Raw genomic sequence first — 21,016 nt, 5'->3', positions numbered from 1 at the left:
AACCTCAGTCATAATTCGACATAAAAGACTTCATTCCACTGATTTGAGTTCACGCATTTCATGTTATGGAATTTGTTGTTTTTGATATTTTTTGTATTAATATTTCACCAGATCGCGTAACTGCTTGGTACTCTCTTTGAGTACTTTGATCACTGAGAGGTAACGTGAAAAGCGCCCTCGAGGTTGTGATCTGGATATCGTTTCAGGTGGCTGGGCAAAGAAAAAAAGATGCGTTGTAGGCTAGTCTAATTGTTTCCACTGATCTGTGTATAGCGGCTTTCACATCATCCTGCTTATCTTCCCCACCTTGTTATCCTGCCCGGGGGATCTGCTGGGCTCATACCTGAGCATGACATTCCTAAACCATACCTGTCACCTTAGGGCAACTCTGGACCATGTCTAAAAATATCTATCGATAGCTAGCACTCGCAGATGTTTCCATGGCACCCGCTGCTGTCAGTCTCCTTGCAGAGCTAGCATCGCGGACTGCAGCCGCGATCGTGAATTTCCATGCCGTGTTTTTGTGTTGTGCAGGCTGTACTTCAAAGGAGAGTGAGTCATTGGAACTAGGCCGTCTGGCGTAAAGAAAGGCATCGGCTGCGAATGGAAGACGGCGTGATCTGTTTGGAATTAATGCCAGTTTGTGGAATTGTCCACAAATTGACCTGTAAGTAAGTGATACGGGACGTAAAAAAGCGTATTGCTGTGCTCCTAGTCTACATCTGTCTCGAACCCTATCGATTGGATTATTATTATAAACATCAGCTGAGAGGAATCGGGACGCGTGGACTGACTGTCCGCATTTATGTGTCATCGTTGGGTTTTTGTGTCATCGTCAGGAATAGAGACTAACGAGGACAATAAGGCGGTGGAAAGTGAACCTAAGACCTCCCCGGGGCTTAACATAAGGTGAGGCTATTCTAAATCACGATGTTCAGTAGTGATCATATACATATGTCTATGGTACGTGGTTTTAAGCAGTAATTATTATATCCCTCCCCACCCCCTCAATTACTGTATAGATTTTTCAGTCCCACAGAATTACCGTTATACGGTCTGTCATATATTTTGGGTTCTGTCAGGCTTTGACATTTTGCTCAGCACGTTATGACATTGTTCTGATATACCCTGAGCCGTATATTATTTTAGCTGGAATTGTTATAGGTACACACTGACTGGTACACTGTAGCTGACCGCGTTGGTCACTGTAACGTAGGGCTATATAATAGCACAAACCCCTATGGTCATCTCCAACCCACAGTGGTCAGCGGTTATTCCCTTCTGGTAGAAGACTGTGTGCATTTAGGCGCCTGTCGCCAGGAATGACGGCTGGACACTCCCCACTTCCCATCAACAGATTGTACACACTGGATTGTATATAGTGAAAGCTTGAGACCAGAACCCGGAAATACATACAGTCTGTGTTTATTGTTCTCCAGATGGTCGGCAGACGTCTTGAGACAGAGGGCTTCTAACAGGTCCGCGTGTTGGGGGCACAGCCGGTCGAGGTTGTGGATCCATTGAGGGCTCAGGTTGACGGGTTCAACCCCTATAAGTTTCATTACGTCCTGTACGTATTTGAATCGCGAACCTGTAAGTAAGCGCCTATTCTAAATCGCAGCATGTAATCCCTATTACATCAATGTGATATTGGATTGCCCTGGATATCTTTGACACTGCTGGGAGCATACAGCATGGCTCGTGTTGATGTCTGCCAGGTCTGACAGTAAACACAGTCTCGGCTAAGTGTGTGTAGGCAATCACTGTAGCCGCACGGTATAGCTTGGTATTACACCCTACATACGTATGTACCAGAAGGACTAAAACACATTTGGCCGCCGGGGCCCCTGATGATGGTTATGCTGCAGGCTGAGATTTGAGGAGCAACAGACCTGCCACTGGTTGGCAAGGAGGGATGGTTAATGCAACGACTACACGGGAAATAGTAAAAGAGATGATAGCTAAATTTAGCCCAGGAAACGGTCTTTCCAGCGGCTCAAGCTTTTCCTAGAAGAGGGTTTCTAAGTATATGTATACATTTGTTGGAGGTAAGGTCTATAGTGGGTTGGGAGCGCATGCTGGCGTAGAGCAGTGGCCCCCAAAATCCCATGCCAGATTTCCATTCCGTTGAGCGCTAATACAAGTCTTGATTACAAGTTGCGAGCTTATAGATGCAGTAGGTCAGCTGAATGCGGACTCCCCATCGCTGGTCTAATTCCCCACAGGACGGGTTGAGTTCAAGCCACTCATCTTAGTGCTTGTAAAGCCGTACCTAACCCCCATCCGCTGGTAGGTGCTGACGGAAGCAGAACTTGGGGGTTTTGACTGGCTGTCTTAAGGCCTTACTTCGAAGACACCACTTACCTATACACGATAGTAACCCGCCGGACGAAGCGACCGGAAAGGGGACTATGCTGGCAACAGGATATGGGACGCTGAGGTAATTTACTTCATGCATGTACATGTATGTGTTTGTGTATGTATATAAAACCAGAGGGTGCTCTGTGTGCTCAGACATGCCATCTGTAGCAGACTGCGTATAGTTACACTTGTATAACAACAACAACAACAACAGCATCACCATCATCATCAGCATCTTTATCCTTAGCAGCTGGCAGGAGGCAGAGACGTAACACTGGGTCTGCTTTTTACCCGTGGGTGCCGAATGTCATAAGCCTGGAGTCGATTAGAGCGGTAGATATATAACTTTCCGGTATGGAGGTCATCTCACCAATATAGATCTCTGGTGCAATCATTATAGATAAATGTCAAATAGTGGAGAGCCGACCCGACGCGCCTGATGCTATTACAATGGCTGCTGCTTGCAAATGGAGACATATACTATCGGCGTACTTAATACACGTATTTTGTTATGCACAGCCGATCTATTACTGATGTATGTCTACTGTGGGATTCTGTCTGGTTTATGTTCTCTTCCCAAGAGCATGTCATGCAAACATGTCATGCTATAATAAAGTATGTAGTCTTAAGTCCGCTTGCTGTGGACTCCTTAGATTCACTCTGCGAGTCAGTCAGGTGCCTATTGTTTTAACTTTGCCAAATTTGTTTTACCACAGGGACTGGCCCAGAGGAAGTGGGTCTCCAGTTTCAAGCCGACACAGTTGCTAACTGAAGACATCCCTAACATCAGCCTAGAAGTGTTTTTACTTGACCGCTGGTGTGGGACTGACCAGAGTGGACCTCCTGCCGTGTCGAGCCTTGGGGCGACGGAATATAGCAAACTGACCACTGCGACTGTCAGTTACCTCAGCAGGATCACTTGAGTTCTTGAAAAGTCATCTTTTTACCGAAGAGCTCGAGTGAAGTTATACGACGATTCCGAAGGAGCAGACGAAAGTTAAGAGAGTGGTTACGGTGCATATTCAAACATCGGGAGGCTCTGATTCCCGCGTTTAATATCGTCTTTCATCAGAATGACCCAGACAAAGGATACCCCTGCTAAAATGGGAGGCGTAGCCATGGTGACCTCGTGCCATTGTCGTTTTAGAGATGGTAGAGCGATGTGTGGGGCTGTTTCCTCACCCTCTTCCAGTGACCCTTCCAAACAGTGCCGACAATTTTCGGTAAATCAGAACCGTTCTTGTGTGACGCATGGAGCCAGGAGTACTGTACCAATCTCTATGTCGTCTGTTTATCATCAATGTACGGTTTTTCTAGTTTTAGTGCATGTACTGACAATGCTCGTGTCAACATCACACGCGGCCTCCTTGTCCCGTCGAGTCCCTAAAACCATCCAACAGACTGCAGTGGTAAGTGTCTCATTAGGTCTATATTTATATACATATTTCGCAACAGATTGCTGCATAAAGATAAATCATAATTAACATTGGAATGCAACTGTGTTTTGTTTCTCTAGGAGGTGTGTATCTACGTAATTCATGATGTGATGCGATTAAATAATTAGCAACACATACTTGGTGATTGATATCTAAGGTAATGCATAGTTATACATTATCCAACATTCACACTTCAGTGCGGTAGTGAGCGTTCGATAATCCCTTACAATCCCAGTATATATATTCCGATAAAACGTTTAGTCGATTGATAAGAGATGTGGATAGATTTGTTATTATTTATTTCACACAGGTTTTTCTGTATCCACACCCTTGATTGGTCTGTGAGGACAGACTGATCCTCTTGAGCTATAAATGTTATTATTATTAATAATAGGTTGGGTAATGCCTCACAAACCGTCTTGTGTCACTGTCCCAGTGGCTTTGTCGACTGTTCAGAGAAATTTGTCTCAAGGCTTAAGAATGTTACAATACGGCTTTTGTAAGAGAAATCTTAGCTTCATGCACATGTATAAAGTAGTTGCCTAGCAACACTCTTCTGAAGGCCGATGGCCGTCGTTTCGCCTGTAGGCTTGGCTGATGCTGCTTGTGTGCTTTGCGCAAAATCGCAGACTTTTCTTCCATTTCCGGTCGAGATTGATTGCGCCAGTGGGGTGGCATAACCTCATTGAGTGCTACCCAAGGGAACTCAACAAACACTGGCATCGTTCGACAATTATTGGATTAGGTTGTGCCAAAGAAATCGGAGTTGACGAGCGTCCCCCCACCCAAATCCGAATGATTTCGCCAGTTTTTCTTGCCGCTTTCGCGCGAGTGGGCGTTAAAGGGTGAAGTGGCCCAGAAATAACTATTGTTCAAACTCGCCTGGTATTTGTTTAACACCTTGATGGATGTGGCCTGACGGCGAAAGTTTTTAACACCGCTGCTAATGACTCGCCCATCTGATTTTGTAGACCTGGTATTGTTTAGAGAAGATTGTGAGGACAAGTGTAACCTGCAGTGACGTTTTCGCAGCAATGCAGTTTACTTTGCTTTTGGCGGACCATTATGTAATGCAGACTGAATAAGTTTAAAAAATAAAAACCTAACGTAAATCAGACATTGATATACTGCGTTTGTGGAAGAAATCGTGTGCTCTACCTTTGATTTCATTCCACTGGGAAAACTTAACATGCATTTATATGCAACTTGTAAACCTGCTGGTGGTCGTGGATTCCCCCTGGGTATGTCCGGTTTTCTGAAACGGCGTAAAACACCAATCGAATAAATAAACAAATAAATAAATATGCAGTTAGTTGGCTTGTAGAATTGTAGTACATTTGTAGTTGTATCGTTGTACACGTGACATCAGATTGTAGGATGAACTCGGAACAGGTTGAGATGTACAGTTCTCTTTGATGAGAGTAGAACATGTCTTCTGGCTAATAAGCTAGACATGGTGGATTTTTCCTGCCAGTCATCAATGGACCAGGATTCTTTCTCCTGGTCATCCGGCCACAGACCTAATTATGACTTCAGGGTCTGATGTGACAACATTTCATCCAATCAAACAAATGGTGACCCAAATTTCCAGTTAACAATTTTGTCAATATTTCTTGAAGCACTGTGGAAAATTACAACTTATAAGTAACATAGAAATAATAAGATAAACGGCAAAGACCAAACTAATTCGGGATTGACCGAAGAAATCACGAGACTACCGAGTGCACTGGGAACATGTCTGGTGCAACAATTTGATTTTAGATTTTACGCAGACAGTGTAGCTTTGACTTCATCCAGGAGTGGTACATTTATTACCAGTGGTAGTGGTAGATTTATAACCACTTGGTATTAAGGATCATGTTTTGCCCGAAATGTCGCCGAGCCTGTTCCCTGTGTGAAGTATGGACAGATATCACGTACACTCACACTAGACCTTCTGAATTACACTAATGCGTTACGTCTGTGTGCGGTCCGTGGGGGATTGCAGAATACTTATACCGCTGTGGCACCCTCCCTGTACCCCTCCCCACTCCCCCAACACCCCCAAATACAGAAACACAACCCTCTTCCCTGCCCTCTCCATTTTTACCGCTCGATTATTGTCGGGATATATTACACATGACTATTATGTAATTGTTGGACTTATGCGAAATCCACGGTAGGTTGTTATGGGAATATGAATACATAGAATTCCCAGCAAAGAGACGTGTTATGATGAAGTCTGCATTTAGGCCCAAATCCAAGACCACTTCTGTAACTCCAATGTTTTTGTTGTTAAATGAAAGTTTTAGGCGTAACATTATAGGTGTTACGATACGGTGAATAATGCCGTGGCCCAGTCTACAGTATAAAGTGACTTGGAGGTGTATATCTTTGCAGGGCACGCCAATCAAACATCAGCGGAATAGCGTAATTTATCAACAGGCGCATATATAAGCCATACCCATAGAGACGTGTGTATATTGTTGATAATACATGCCCTGTGTATTTTGCCATGGTTCTATCTTTGTGTTAAACCATCTGTACCATTGCGTTCGTTAGAAAAGAAGGCGACAAGCCTGACACATTATCGAAAGTGACGGGGAATGAGACGCATGGCTTTCATGGACACGTCAATTCATATCAATTCTTATTATAATTAGTCGATAAGCCTTTCCGTCTGTTGGTTCATTCGTCAGTGATTTGGTCAGCCCTATAGTGAGTACTGAGCACCAGTTCACGTCGCTTACAGCTGTATGAATTTATTCGAAACCTAGCTAGCCTTCAGCGCCAATCTGAAATCCAACCAACCAGCCTTACAATCAGTCCGCCATCCAACAAATCCACTTTACTAAGTTGATAAGTAAAACAATCAACCAGCCAATTAACTTCATAGCCTGTCAGTTTACGTAAGCTAACAATTTTCCGCTCAGCCAGTCATTAACTCAGTCAGTCAGACAACCTGTCACTCAGTCACCAAGCCAGCCAATCAAGTTTACCGTTACTCAGTCACCAAGCCAGTCAATCAAGTTTACCGTCACTCAGTCACTAAGCCAGTTAATCAAGTTTACCGTCACTCAGTCACCAAGCCAGTCAATCAAGTTTACCGTCACTCAGTCACCAAGCCAGCCAATCAAGTTTACCGTTACTCAGTCACCAAGCCAGTCAATCAAGTTTACCGTCACTCAGTCACTAAGCCAGTCAATCAAGTTTACCGTTACTCAGTCACCAAGCCAGTCAATCAAGTTTACCGTCACTCAGTCACTAAGCCAGTCAATCAAGTTTACCGTTACTCAGTCACCAAGCCAGTCAATCAAGTTTACCGTCACTCAGTCACTAAGCCAGTCAATCAAGTTTACCGTCACTCAGTCACCAAGCCAGCCAATCAAGTTTACCGTCACTCAGTCACTAAGCCAGTCAATCAAGTTTACCGTCACTCAGTCACTAAGCCAGTCAATCAAGTTTACCGTCACTCAGTCACCAAGCCAGCCAATCAAGTTTACCGTCACTCAGTCACTAAGCCAGTCAATCAAGTTTACCGTTACTCAGTCACCAAGCCAGTCAATCAAGTTTACCGTCATTCAGTCACCAAGCCAGTTAATCAAGTTTACCGTCACTCAGTCACTAAGCCAGTCAATCAAGTTTACCGTCACTCAGTCACCAAGCCACTCAATCAAGTTTACCGTCACTCAGTCACTAAGCCAGTCAATCAAGTTTACCGTCACTCAGTCACCAAGCCAGTCAATCAAGTTTACCGTCACTCAGTCACCAAGCCAGTCAATCAAGTTTACCGTCACTCAGTCACTAAGCCAGTCAATCAAGTTTACCGCCACTCAGTCAATGAACAAATCATCTAACCCAGTCCATCACCCAATCAATCAGCTAGCATGCCATTTAGCCTGTCAAACAGTCAACTGTTTGGTCCGTTTGACTCCTGCATGTAAGTCCAGACATCATCGAATAAGTGATGCATAAGTTATCTGTCAAAATAGAGGTTCAACAAGTCTTTAGTCTTAAACGACAGATAATATATTGATTTATATCTGTGATGAGGACATCATAGCTGTCGTATCTGTTATGCTCTTAGCTCATGTGTGATGTTTTCATTCCAAGGTTTTCAAACAAATATAAAATTTTTAGTATTTCTACATTAATATACACGTGTCCGCATAATGTTTGTATTTACATTGTTGATTGCACGCGACTAGCAGTTGTGTCGGGGTAAAACAGGCATGCAGCTGGTATATGCATAATGAGCTCATTTCCTTGACTCTAAACATGGTCAAATGCAAGTGTAATCAAGTGTAGATATCAATGTGTTTTGTGTCACATCCGGATTAGCCGGAGCGAAGAGAAGGATGTGTTGTGATGATGTCATATCGTAGTGTTGTAATGTCATACGACCTGTTCTTCTATTTGGGCTGATTTATTTATTTATTTATTTTGATTGTTGTTTTTTTTAACGTCGTAGCGTGCATGCCCGAATTGCATGCCCGGAGTATACCATTGCCCTTCGTCAAACACCCGGCAAGGCCCTTGCAAGCGTAAACCGAACCGTAATCATCGATAGCTATATTCGAGATGTGATGGTAATGAGAAATAGCGATATCACATGGTGCCGTACGTGATATTCAGCTTGCTGTCATTCCCTTGATATCAATGGTTGTATAAAATGATACATGTATATATTCTGTTTATTGCGATGGCATATGATATACCTATGAGATTCCATGCAGTATTTCTCAACGCGCCGAAGAGATTATATTTCTGTGTAATTTACAATCACACCCTTAATGTCAAAATGGCATGTCAGCAGTTTTCCTTGGCTGTATCTCGGTCTTTATGGCAACGTTGTTTCCTTTGCCCTGTATCCCGCATAAACACCCTCTGTATGCCAGCCCCTCCTTCCCCACAACACAAACCCCCTCTGATGCCCTTTTGTCGACACGTATGAAATGGTTTCCTTCCTACAACATCACCAGTCCCCCTCTCGCCGTCCCCTACCCCACCCTCACCCTACCCCCCTGTAAATGTACCGATACCGAAAAACAGTCCTCGATAAACTAAGCTGTTAGTATAAAGCCTCGAGTCCGCTATTCAGCATTCCATTTCGTACTGGTAAATTCGGACCAGGTGGCCGACGCAGTTTTTTTAATGGAAGTTATCGATAAGCACATGTTTCGGACCTCGGGCAAAGTAGATGTCCATCGCCTAATTGTGTTGTTTCACATGTCTGTTATTTTTCCCTCTCCGATAATGACATGAGGCGCGTAGCCAATCAACAAACCCGAAGTGGCTCACGTGACCCAATTCGTTATCTGGAAATCTCGTTAATTAACGAAGGATGATGTGAGAGTGTGAACACAGTCAAGTAGCTGATTGATATTGATGTTAGGGTATTGTTCCTAATTGTATTTTTTAGCAATCTCATGATGTTTAAATAACAATTAAATATTCAGTCTCTCACTTTGAATCAGGATAACAATGATGTCATGTTAGAAATTAATCCTCGATGACAGTATATGAGCAACGCTCCTGCACCCCAAAAATTAATCTGTTAATTTTAACAGAAAACCTGTTGTCTCAGTGATGCTAAAATGTATTTTGTTATTATAACATAATACTGTGTCATATTCAACATAATATCCTGCTAGCCCAATAGAAGCCCAATATGTGTGTGTGTTATGTTTAACAGAATATGTTTAACAGAATATTCTGTTGCAGTGGCAGAATACATTCTAGAATCACTCAGTTAAAAGTCTTTCCGTTAAAATCAAGAGATTCATTTTTTGAGTGCAATTGTTTGATTTATCTTCAGTCAGCAATGTTTTTTCACTCGTACTTTCTAAGCTAGATATCAACACAATGTGATTTATTGTCGAGGAATATTAAAACCTTGTTAATATCATCGGTGAAACAAATACACTTTTTACATACTAGCTTTATTTTTTTGTAATCGAGTATGTTACATCTTGAATCCTTCTTGGGATCTGGCCGTGGCCGAGTGGCTACGGTGTCTGCCAATCAATCGACTTAGGACACGCGTTGCAGGTTCAAACCCAGCTGTGCACAGGGAATTTGTAGGTGGTGACAATAAGTAGTCAGTGTAATCCACTTGTCTTCCACCAATGGGATGTGTATATCTGTAGGTCACAGGTCAGCATAACTTATCCAAGGTCAGTGGTTTTCACCGGTCACTCCGGTTTCCTCAGCCAATAAAATGGACCGTCATCGTATTCGTGATACGTTCTTGAGTAGGTCATTGAAAATTAATTTAAAAAAAAAATATGAATGGATCAGAATTAAATCACTGAATGGTATATTTTTACTTAATATATTCGACAGAGAGACGTAATTGGTTAGTGGAACGAGTAGCCCACGTAGCCACGCGCGTGGCATGAGGTTCTGTTTCCCGATTATGGAAGAATTGTAAACATTCCAGCTCAATTCTGGGTGTACAAATATTGCGCTCAATTCTGGGTGTACAAGTATTGCGCTCAACTCTGGGTGTACAAGTATTGCGCTCAACTCTGGATGTACAAATACTGCGCTCAACTCTGAGTGTACAAGTATTGCGCTCAACTCTGGGTGTACAAGTATTGCGCTCAACACTGGGTGTACAAGTATTGCGCTCAACTCTGGGTGTACAAGTATTGCGCTCAACTAAGCAGAAGGTATAGTTGTTTGCTACGATATGGCTGCTTGTAATCGGTGAACCACATATTGGTGAATATCCACACATAAACACCGACCTTTAGGCCATGGATTGCTCAGTAGGTGATCCATTGCACTGCCGGCTTGACTTCAGCTATCGTCATTAATCAACCCGGAGACAGTTACGTATTTAACCTACATGGATTATTCCCCCTGAATTAAAAGTTTTCTGCGCTTGGCCCCAGCTGCTGTTCTCGTCACACTTGTTACAAGCGGGCAAGGTCCGGATGTGGCAGATTGAATTGTTTATGAAATATGCATCTTTTCCCACAGTCGGAAAATGGACTTTCCAGGGATAACTCGTGGCTAATATAAACATTATTACAGGGCTGTGTTTTTATGGGAAAAGCGGAAAATAGTAATTATTCTGAATTCAATTTTAAACTTTTGTAACTGAGTAATCGTGAACCAAACGGCCTTTGATTACAGTAAGTTTTGGCTTCCGTCGCGTGTATCACTAAAACCCCTCCGCAACGAAAGTAAATGTGACCTAAACAGCAAGTGGACAGTGTTAGTGCTAGATGTATATATTACATAGCGATGTTTTCGTTCTTGGTATTAAAATTAAGACACTAGATGCCGTTATAAAATTAATAACCAACACTTACAAGCCATTGGCATCGTAGAGTTATTAGAATCGACCCCCGATGTCAACAGTTGGATGGTTATATATTATCCTTAATTTTTAACCTTTTGATTGACACACCTGCGCGACGCATTTCTCGACATGAAACTGTATATGAGTTGGCGCTAAATCTGGATTTGAACTCGCGGTGATGGAAATGAAATGTATAATGAACTCGTCAACAGATTGAAGATTTAATTCAATCAATCGGTCAACCAATTATGAGTCACTTTTACTTACAATCCATTCTGGTAGTAGGCTACGTTATAACACAGACCAGTGGGAACAATGAATGTGATGCCCTGTAGAATGACAAACTTGTAAAAGTGTACATTCGCTTGGGATTTGTGCACCTGTAGGCCTGTGTGACTTGTCTTCAATACAAAGGGCGCAGCACCTGCTTACTTTAGAAATGACAACTCTCAAACTAGTCAAAAAATTGCATGAAATATATCCTTAGCTATGTTGGCTTTTGTCAGAAGAAAGCAGTTAATGGATCCATGCACAGGCTCCTGTATCAACCCATAAAACGTGATAGCTGGCTGCGTCCCGTGTCACAGCCTGTCCGCGCCACACATGGCTTTTGTCTAAGTCTGCCCTGCCTCTCTGTCTGTCTGTCCGTCCGTACGCCTGTCCGGCCGTCATCATCCTATCCTAGCCTAGCCTCGACGCTATAAAGGTCAAAATGGCTGACTCAGCACAAAGTTTATGTCTGATAATCCCAGGTCAGAATAGAGAGGTAGAGATAATTGCGCCCGCATTGGCACGTCCGGTGATGATAACAGAACTACGAACAGCTGAGTGGGGGCGGGGAGGGATAGGGTGCCTTGGCGGTGTTTAGTCTTGTACACATCGTACAGCTGTTTAACGAGAAAAATGAATGGGCAATGTTCATGAAGAAAGTTCCGGTGGAGTCTGTTTTTATCGTGTACGGTGGTGGTGAACAAGTCATGGTTTTATAAACAGTGAATCCTATTGTGTTAACATAGACCTATGCGCATGAAGATTGAACTTCCATGATTCCAGATGCCTGCACACATATAAATGTACATGAAGAAATTCTAACTGTATGAATACACATAAACAAACTTTCTACAGTTTTTGATACCGAATCAGTCATTTGTCGTTGATTAATTTTATTACTTATTCACCTATTTTTACATACACTTTAAGCCAAAGATTTGCATTTTCACTAATTCATTTGATGATTGACCAGAAGATTACAGATGTAATCAGTGGCTGGTTCAATTACTTTAATTTGTTAGAACTTGAGCATATTTATTCAGTTGCTCAAATAAAAAAAAACAATAGTGTATAGTTTGCGTAATAAAGCAGTATAGTTTCTGTAATAAACCATCGCAGTATCTGTATTAAAACAGTGTGTGCTTTGTGTAATAAATCAGTATAGTTTCTGTAATAAACCATTGTAGTTTCTGTATTAAAACAGCATATGCTTGGTGTAATAAATCAGTATAGTTTCAGTTTCTGTAATAAACCATTGTAGGTTTTGTATTAAGACGGTATAGTTTCTGTAATAAAACAATGTAGCTCACGTAATATAACAGAACGTTTAGTTTGTGTAATAAGTCAGGTTGTGATTCATGATAAACCCGCGCGTATAATTCAGCAGAGTTAGAACAATGGTGCAGTTTGATATCTAAGCTTATCAAGTGTGAGGGATTCATTCGGAGGAAATTCCATCGCAACGACCTTATCGATTAGCAATATGCATAATATGCAATACCCAGAATGTGAATAATGTATGGTGGGTCAGAGAGGCCACAATCTCCAAAATTCGAAAGCCTATTATTCCGTGGATATGTGATCAGGGTCAATTTCCATGTCGGTGTGTGTTTCGGTGCTCTGGTGCTCTGGTGCGGTGGTGCGGTGGAATGGCCTTTGGGTAATGCAGTGAGTATACATATACACTGGTATACATTTCACCACTGGAACAGTTGATTTGGTGCAGTATAGAATAGCAACCTGCGGATGGCAGTGGCTTTCCAGCGGGATCTACCCGGTTTCCTCCCACCATAATGCTGGTCCCCGTCGTATGAGTGATATATTCTTGAGTACGGCGTAAAACACCAATCAAATAAATACATAAATACAGATTAGAATGGAACCAGTGGTTTGAGAGTGCAGCTGCACTTAGTACATACCACAGGTTTTGGTATAGAAGCGTGTTTGTCTTGTTGACGATCAATGTCTCACAGACTGGCGTGGGTTGAATTAGATAACCAGAGCCATATGGCCACTGCAAAACTCATGATTTATATCGGATAGGGCTTTCCATTTGGTTATACCATATATACCTACAACAGCAACGAGAAATGGTGATTTGGCCAAATATTTCCTTTATACCTGATTATATTAATGCAGAACAATCACAAACAATGAAAAATATTTCGTTGTGCCATACGTTATAACACCATCAAACAATCTACATTATTAAATTTTCTGTACTTCCTGTTTTAGGGAACATTTAAACCAATAAGACAGCTTACTTTCCTGATCGTTATGTAATGTGTAAAATACCGGTTGCTTGTAAGACTGGAAAAAGCATAGACATTCGGCGCGGGGCGTTGGCTGAGTTGCTGGTTTTTGGGTCTTTGTTCGCTGATTTAGTCGAATGTTTTGTTAAATTTGTGTACTAGGCGTTCTCTGCTAAATGTGTGCGTGTGTTTTTTTGTGTGTGTGTCTAAATCAAATCCACCCAAAGGCTAATACGATGCGACCTTTGAAAACTGGTCAATGACAGTTGTTGCTATCATCGTTTACCACCCATACTGACGGTTATTGTCTGTGCCCCTATTTCCACGGTGATGGGACAGTGATGTCATTAATTCACTAGACGATGTGTCATCTAATGCCCGTGCCTGTTGAAGCATGCCCGTGGTAATTGACACCAGCATGGTCGCTTATTAATTAACACCTAGACAAGCCTAATTACGGACACGTGTGGTCATTCTTTTTTTTTTGGGGGGGGGGGGGGGGGGGTCGTATTACAGTCATGCGCATGCGCATTTCCACAGCCGTTGATCATGATGTTTTCATGGATTCTCTGACAAGTGTCCATTACTTTACCCATTTTTCGCGAATTTTGTAAGTGACGTTTTCATTGGGCGCAGATAATGTCATTTCCGTCAGTGTTATGGATTTTCCATGGCTGGCCATTTTGGGTGCTTTCTTGACTTCTCCCATGGTGACATCTAGCTCGATTAAAGTCCAACCTATAACATTACACCGGACCTGCTACTTATAAACATATTCATTTTCTCAGTAGGCCTTTGTAGTGGAAATTTGGTGGAAGCGACTCATATTTCATTCCCATGTCAGAACAAGTTTATAAAGGTGTAAATCCCATGTGAATACCCTGCCGGTTTGCATGAGAACATGGGGGCTGATTGGGTTATTGTTTATCACGGCCTTGAAAGGGATACCAAACAGGTGTGCGTTGCTATAGAGTTCGTATTGTTTCACCCATTCATAAACAGAAATGTCAGTCTCTCTCACCACCTGCTGCGTGAAACTAACTCTTACCACATGTGACGTGACTTTTATCGTGTTCCGAGGTCACGTGTTCTACTTGTTTCATTTGACCAAACTGGTCCCTGTCTTTAAAACATCGGTATGATAAATTGCAACATGCAGGGAAATCCAGCATGGAGCGTAGGGTTTTACTCCCCATGCTGTAGTCTTTCGTATTATTAAATGAGTAAAGCACAAGCTCTCCATAAGGAATAATATATCAAACAATACAACATTCCGTGAGTGTGGTAGACCGAGTTCTTAACTTTTCGTCGACAGTTAGCCAGCCTGTTTTTCTGTGAACTTAGATTCATGGTTTACGTCCATGTTTGTCAACTTAACACAGCCCTCGGATTCCTTGCTTGATGGCTTAAAACGCGTGAACAGTTTTGCCGAGCTGTCTTCCCCCGCGCGTGAACAGGAGCTTGACTCAGATTGTCATTTTTGCTATAGCAGGACTTGTCGTCCACGATTGCGAGATGAAGATTAAACTCAACGACAGTCGTGTGATGTATATTTCTCCATGTTCTCATGTCGGCTATTTATGTGCTTTGTGACAAGTGCTAATTGTCTTCGGAGCTTAAACGCTAATAATCAATTACAGGCTTCGAGAGCGGCCTTTCAAACCTGCAACGAATTGTTAACGGAATAAAGACGTAATTATCGAGCATTCTCCGTTTGTTTGAGAGAACAAAACCTCCACGACGTCGTCTTCTTCTGAATCATATCCACAATGACGACACACCTCGTTCCCAGGGGACTACGTCTTTTCTTCTTTGTCGCGGACCGGAAGACTGGTCCATCAGACTCGGGTAACTTAAGAGTCTCCATGTCGCCGAGACGGTCCCTCGTTACCTTGTTGGAATTAATTCGCTAACCTTAATTATGAACCGGTTTGCAAAGGTGTAAATGTGGCGCGTTGGTAGGGATCATAATGGCGTAGTTTTTGAATATTTATGTATATGCTTCCCCGCAGTATGACAGTTGTTGTACAGCGGAATCGCTGTGCTCGGCGCAGCCCGTACACATTCAACATAACTCATGAATAGCCAAACCCGGAACAGCCTTGTAGCATGGGGTGAATGTGAAAGATTTTATGAGTTGCCTAAATGTAAATTACATCATTAAGCTTCATTGTTTTTACGTACGTCAGGATTTTCCATATGTTGAACGACGTCATCAGCAATACCAATGTTTTAGCAAAGCAAATTCACCAGATAAATCGTGTTTTTTTTCTGCCAACAAATTCATTTCTGTTTGATTATGCAGTGTCAACATTAAAGACGGCTTACTATATATGCAACAGGCTTCGACATCGCATCTGCAGTGATTCCTTCCTTCCTTCTTAAAATGTACAAATCCACTCAAAACAACAACAACAATTAGCACCATTGCTTTTGTTATACCACGAGGACAGCAAGGCCTACTGGGAGACATCTAGTACCTTAGCGTTTGTTTGCTTTGCGTATTATGTATTTGCTTACCATTATCGAAATCAGCCTGTCTGTTTATCTTAACACCGTGGATGTGTATTGTTTGTTTATTTGTTTGTAGCCTCCACATTTCTTCCTTTCGTCTTTGTCTGGGTAATTGTCGAATGAGACCTGTCCCACTTCCGCAACTGGCAGCGGTCAGCTTACTTTTTTTCTGTCCAGTTTTACTTCGTGCATGGGTTCCGAAAATCAGTCTGTTTTAGATTTGTTTTTCCGTTAAAGTTCCGTAGTTCAACTCAAACCCTTAGCTTCTTCAGGTAGTTCTGCTAATGCCTTTATTTCCTCCAGGTAGTTCAGCTCAAGCCATTAGTATTTTCATGGAGGTCATCTCCTATCCTTCGTTCCCCCAGGCACTTTAACTCGTGTCTTTATGTAGTTCAGCACAAGCCCTGAGTTTAGCCTTCAGATATTTCAGCTCTTACGTTCCTCCAGATAGTTCTTCTCAAGCCCATACTTTCTTTTAGGTACTTTAGACTCATGCTCTTCGTTAGGGTTAGTTCAGCCTAAGCCCTTAGTTCCTTTAGGAACTTTAAACTGATGCCCTTCGTTCCTTCATGTAGTTCAGCCCAAGCCCTTAGTTACATCAACCCCCGCTGTTCCCTATCTGACGTTATACACGGCCAAAGGCGAACCCGAATCCTCAATGCATTTATCTAATGACGGCAATTTTTAAGATCACTTCGTCGATTTCGCTAAATTACGCCGAGAATGACCTTGTTAACTGCTGTTTCTTCATTGTCAGCAACAATCGGTCTAACTATGACGACCAGGCTTGACTGCTTGCGGTTTTTGTGAACGGCCTTAACATATTTCTTTATTGGATCGCCATGTTTGTACCGATGAAGTGTTTGACGAGCAGACTTTGTGTTTCCTAAGCGTTTCCGCTTTGTCCTTCAGCTGTCCCGCTTAATTCGTTTTTCCCCAGTGGAGTTACCATGTAATAAAAGACAATTGCCGTAAACGAATCTCGTTGCCGAGCCGCTTAGAGCGATATTACATAACCTCCTGAGTGTCGCTCAGAAGGGCGACAGATCCAACATGGCGGCTTCCTCATTTACCGCAGTCGATGACCGGTGGGAAATCCACAGATATTGCCCTTAACCAGCTTTCTGTCAGTTTCAATCGACACTAAGAACTGCCGTATGATTTTCAAAAAGAAGAACTGGGTGGTTTTAATTATCAAGCCCCGCGACCTTTAACGAGCAGCCAATCAACGCGCTTGAGGACCATTTTGTGCGGGACTGATTTGGCAACTCTGTTTTCGCCCGCATGCGGTTGTTATTCATGCCCTCCACATTACATGGTAGCCCTTGGGGGATGAGCACCATGATAAAGGTCATACCTAAGTGTGTCGGGATGGTGAGGGACGGGTTGCTGGAGATTCACAGGAAGAGGGGATAAGAGTGCGAGAGGGGGTTTCATATATATTCATAAATACATTACATTTATTTTTCAACTGGTTGTGGTGTCCGAATTGTCCTCATGTATGTAGTTTATTTATGTGCTATGATTTGCATTTACATGACACCATATTGTTATGTATTCTTAAGTACATAAAACACCAATCAAATAAATAAATAAATAAACATAGATCTTTTATACTTAATACTAAACGTTCGATGTGTCTCATTTCACCGTATCCGGGGTACAAACATCTCCGGGGCTGGTCCCTTTGCATTGTTTTAACGTTATTGTATGTTAATGGGATGACAATACAGCATTTTGAGTAATTCTAGACCAGTGACGTCTAATGTATTGCAAAAAATCACTGCATATCGTTTATCTAATTCGGCGTAAGCCATGGTGCTAGGGACGTGTTGTGACTTTGCTACTTTATGAGCATTTACATGAGGAGTTAGAATAAAGCGCCAAGTGAGGTGGCCTAAATTGACAAGAGGCCGTATTTCTTAGGTTGCGTGTGAGTATTTCCCAGTTATCATACTGTCGTCGCTGTCCACGCTGGTGTCTTGCGTTGTAGTCTGTATTCTTTCTTAAAGTTGGAGAAAACACAAAAATGACATAAAGTTTAGATGAAAGAATGCGAGAAGTTATTCCTAAATGACTCTTCAATATTTTTTCCGATTTTTCCTTATGGAGAAAAAGACATTTGGAAATAATTTTTGTATGGTGGTTATTTGGGACCACCTTTTGGTATTTATAGTATTTGTTTAATGTCATAAATGAGGATGTAACACAAGTTTAATAAATATTTTTCCACTAATGTTTGTTCTTTTCACCTAACAAATGTATTAAACCTCAATTTGGATCATATTTATATTTTTAATATGTTCAAAAATTATTACAACTTAGGTTAAATGCATATGTTTCGATAGAAAAAACAAATTTACATTCAAATAAATTTACTAGACAAGCATCACATCCCTATTCTGAACATTATTAAGCAACAACGATAACTACCAAAATTTGGTCTCAAATACCCAACGTACAAAAATATTTTCAAATACCCTTTTCTCTTGAAAAAAAAAATAAAAAAATATATTAAAGATCATATTTGCAAATAAGTTTCGACACTCTTTCATCTGATTTTGGCATCATTTTAATGATTTTTTTTCTCCTTTGAAACATTCATTTATGAATACACATGTATGTAGTATTCCATTTGATGAAAACAGAGTCTTCACACACTGCCTTTAATGAATTTCGTTAGTGTCGGAATAAGGCAATGAACTGTTTGTGAAGAAATAAATCGACAGAGATAGAATATAGAAACAACCCATCAGTCAAACATCCATCCAATCTAAAGCAAACAACTATCATATCAATGAATCCGCAAAGGCATGATCTAATTTTTCAGTATATGTTTACAGATGTCAGTTGGATGCTACATGTATCAGCTGCGTGTGTATCTTAAAGAAAAAGTTATTCTTTGAGGATAAAGAATGATTATGAAAAAAAAGGAAAATTAAAACTAACTAGCCATGCAATCAGTCAAAATCATCTAATTCAAACCATCAAATAAATCAACCAATCAACCGCTTTATAACATTTTAATATGTCGGGATGCGGGCTGAGGTAATTGATGAAGGGATATGTACAATCCACGTGGTAAGGTACTGTATTTGACGCCTTAGATATTCCATACTCATACGTATGTCTTTTTGACAATATATTAGAAACTGTTGAATATACTTGTACTTCCACAAAGGTAACATTCTTCCGTTGAAATTATATATAATTTTAAGAGATTGTAATGTTAATTTTATGAACGAAACTGTTTTGCTGAAATATGACTTAGGATCTTGATTTCCCTGTTGACGGCCTGAAGTGTGAATTGAATACATCGCTTGTCTATGCTTAGCCGTTGTCCTTGTAAAAGGGCAACAACAGGTGTGTTAATACACGTTTATTAGATGCAGAAAAGCGAGTGTGACTTTTAACAAACAGAGAGAAAATGCACAAACAAACAACGGCCATCACTGCATTGCCCATTGTGTTTGGAAACCTTTGCATTGGTGTGTTCAGTACCACCGAGTCTGTGAACGAGCTCTCGGAAGTTCTCGGAGTCCCACTTGTCTTATCCGGGGTAAATGTACGCGGCTGATATCCGGCTGTTGTGAGCAGGCTTTTAGCTGGACGTCCGGACTTGGAGTAGTGTTGCAAGGGACTAAGCCTGTGCATTGCGGCATCCCTTGAACGTTTTGCAAGGCGTAGTAAACTCAGCATTGACAGTATCTGCTACAGGGATTCTTTGGTTTAAGGTGCCATTTTAAGGTATCCCAAAGTATAATTTTGCTCTCCAAAATCGTATCCGTCAACTGAATACTCACAATATTACTTTCTCGGAAGGATGTCAGGATAGATTATTTTATTTGCTACAAGCTAACTATTATGTACTCTATGACTTGTTCAACAGAATATCTTTGTTGGTGTAATGGAGTATCGTGTTGTCCATAATACTGCATTGCTGTACGGTATAATTTATTCTAGTGTCATTTATTTATTTATTTGATTAGTGTTCTTCGTCGTACTAAAGAATATTTGACTTATACTTTGATGGCCAGCGTTATGGTGGGAGGAAACCATATATAGCATATGTATGCTGAAGGCTTTGACACAGTATCAAAGTATTTCCAACCAATTTCCATTTGACCCGTTCTGGTATCACTAAAAATATATAATACTAGAGGGTTAAATTTAACAGATTATAGTATGTGCTAGGTGTACAACACATTTGCTATCAGGAGTGACCTGTTCTTTTTTTTTTGTTCTTTTCAGCCTAATATATTTACATTTACGCATTGATATACTCGTTTGGAACTGAAACTGAAAAGTGCAAGAGCGGAGGTGTATAGCCTGAACGGAATGGTTAAAAATGTACACAATTTTATGCACACGTGAACAAGAGACAAGCCTCAGAGTGAACCATAGCTTTTAGTCGATCTTTGTTCATAATGGTATATCTTGGTACATGCATTTGACAATATCCTATGGAAGGCAGTATGATTAAAATATGGCCAAGTTCTGTATACGCTTACTCTGTATTCAGCTTTGATATCTTGACAGTATATATATATATATATATATATATATATATATATATATATATATATATATATATATATATATATATATATATATATATATATATATGTGGAAGGACATTTTGTCTAATGTCGCCCAACCCGAGCCTCGAGAATGTATCAGCATGGTGTGAACAGTTGCAGTCATAGGAACAGTTGCGGTCATATGAACAATTACAGTCATGTGAACAACTGCAGTCATATGAACAATTTGCAGTTATAGGAACAATTAGTCTTATGAACAATTGCAGTCATATGAAAAATTTGCACTTATATGAACAATTGCAGTCATGTGAACAGTTGCAGTCATATGAACAGTTTTAGTCAAAACGCAAT

General features: G+C 41.2%; 1 protein-coding gene across 1 annotated transcript in view; it reads left to right on the top strand.

The window, feature by feature from the left end:
* The first annotated feature begins 2,534 nt into the window (after positions 1–2,534).
* The window catches only part of LOC135476133 (matrix metalloproteinase-25-like), a 61,936-nt gene continuing 43,454 nt past the window's right edge, over positions 2,535–21,016 (top strand). The window contains exons 1-2 of the mRNA XM_064756047.1: positions 2,535–2,713; positions 3,078–3,770. Coding sequence (XP_064612117.1) covers positions 3,435–3,770 — 336 coding nt within the window. The 5' untranslated portion in view covers positions 2,535–2,713; positions 3,078–3,434. The remainder of the gene's footprint in view (positions 2,714–3,077; positions 3,771–21,016) is intronic.

Source organism: Liolophura sinensis, chromosome 10, assembly GCF_032854445.1.
Source record: "Liolophura sinensis isolate JHLJ2023 chromosome 10, CUHK_Ljap_v2, whole genome shotgun sequence".
Classification (NCBI taxonomy): domain Eukaryota; kingdom Metazoa; phylum Mollusca; class Polyplacophora; order Chitonida; family Chitonidae; genus Liolophura; species Liolophura sinensis.
This window is presented reverse-complemented; position numbering and strand designations above follow the sequence as displayed.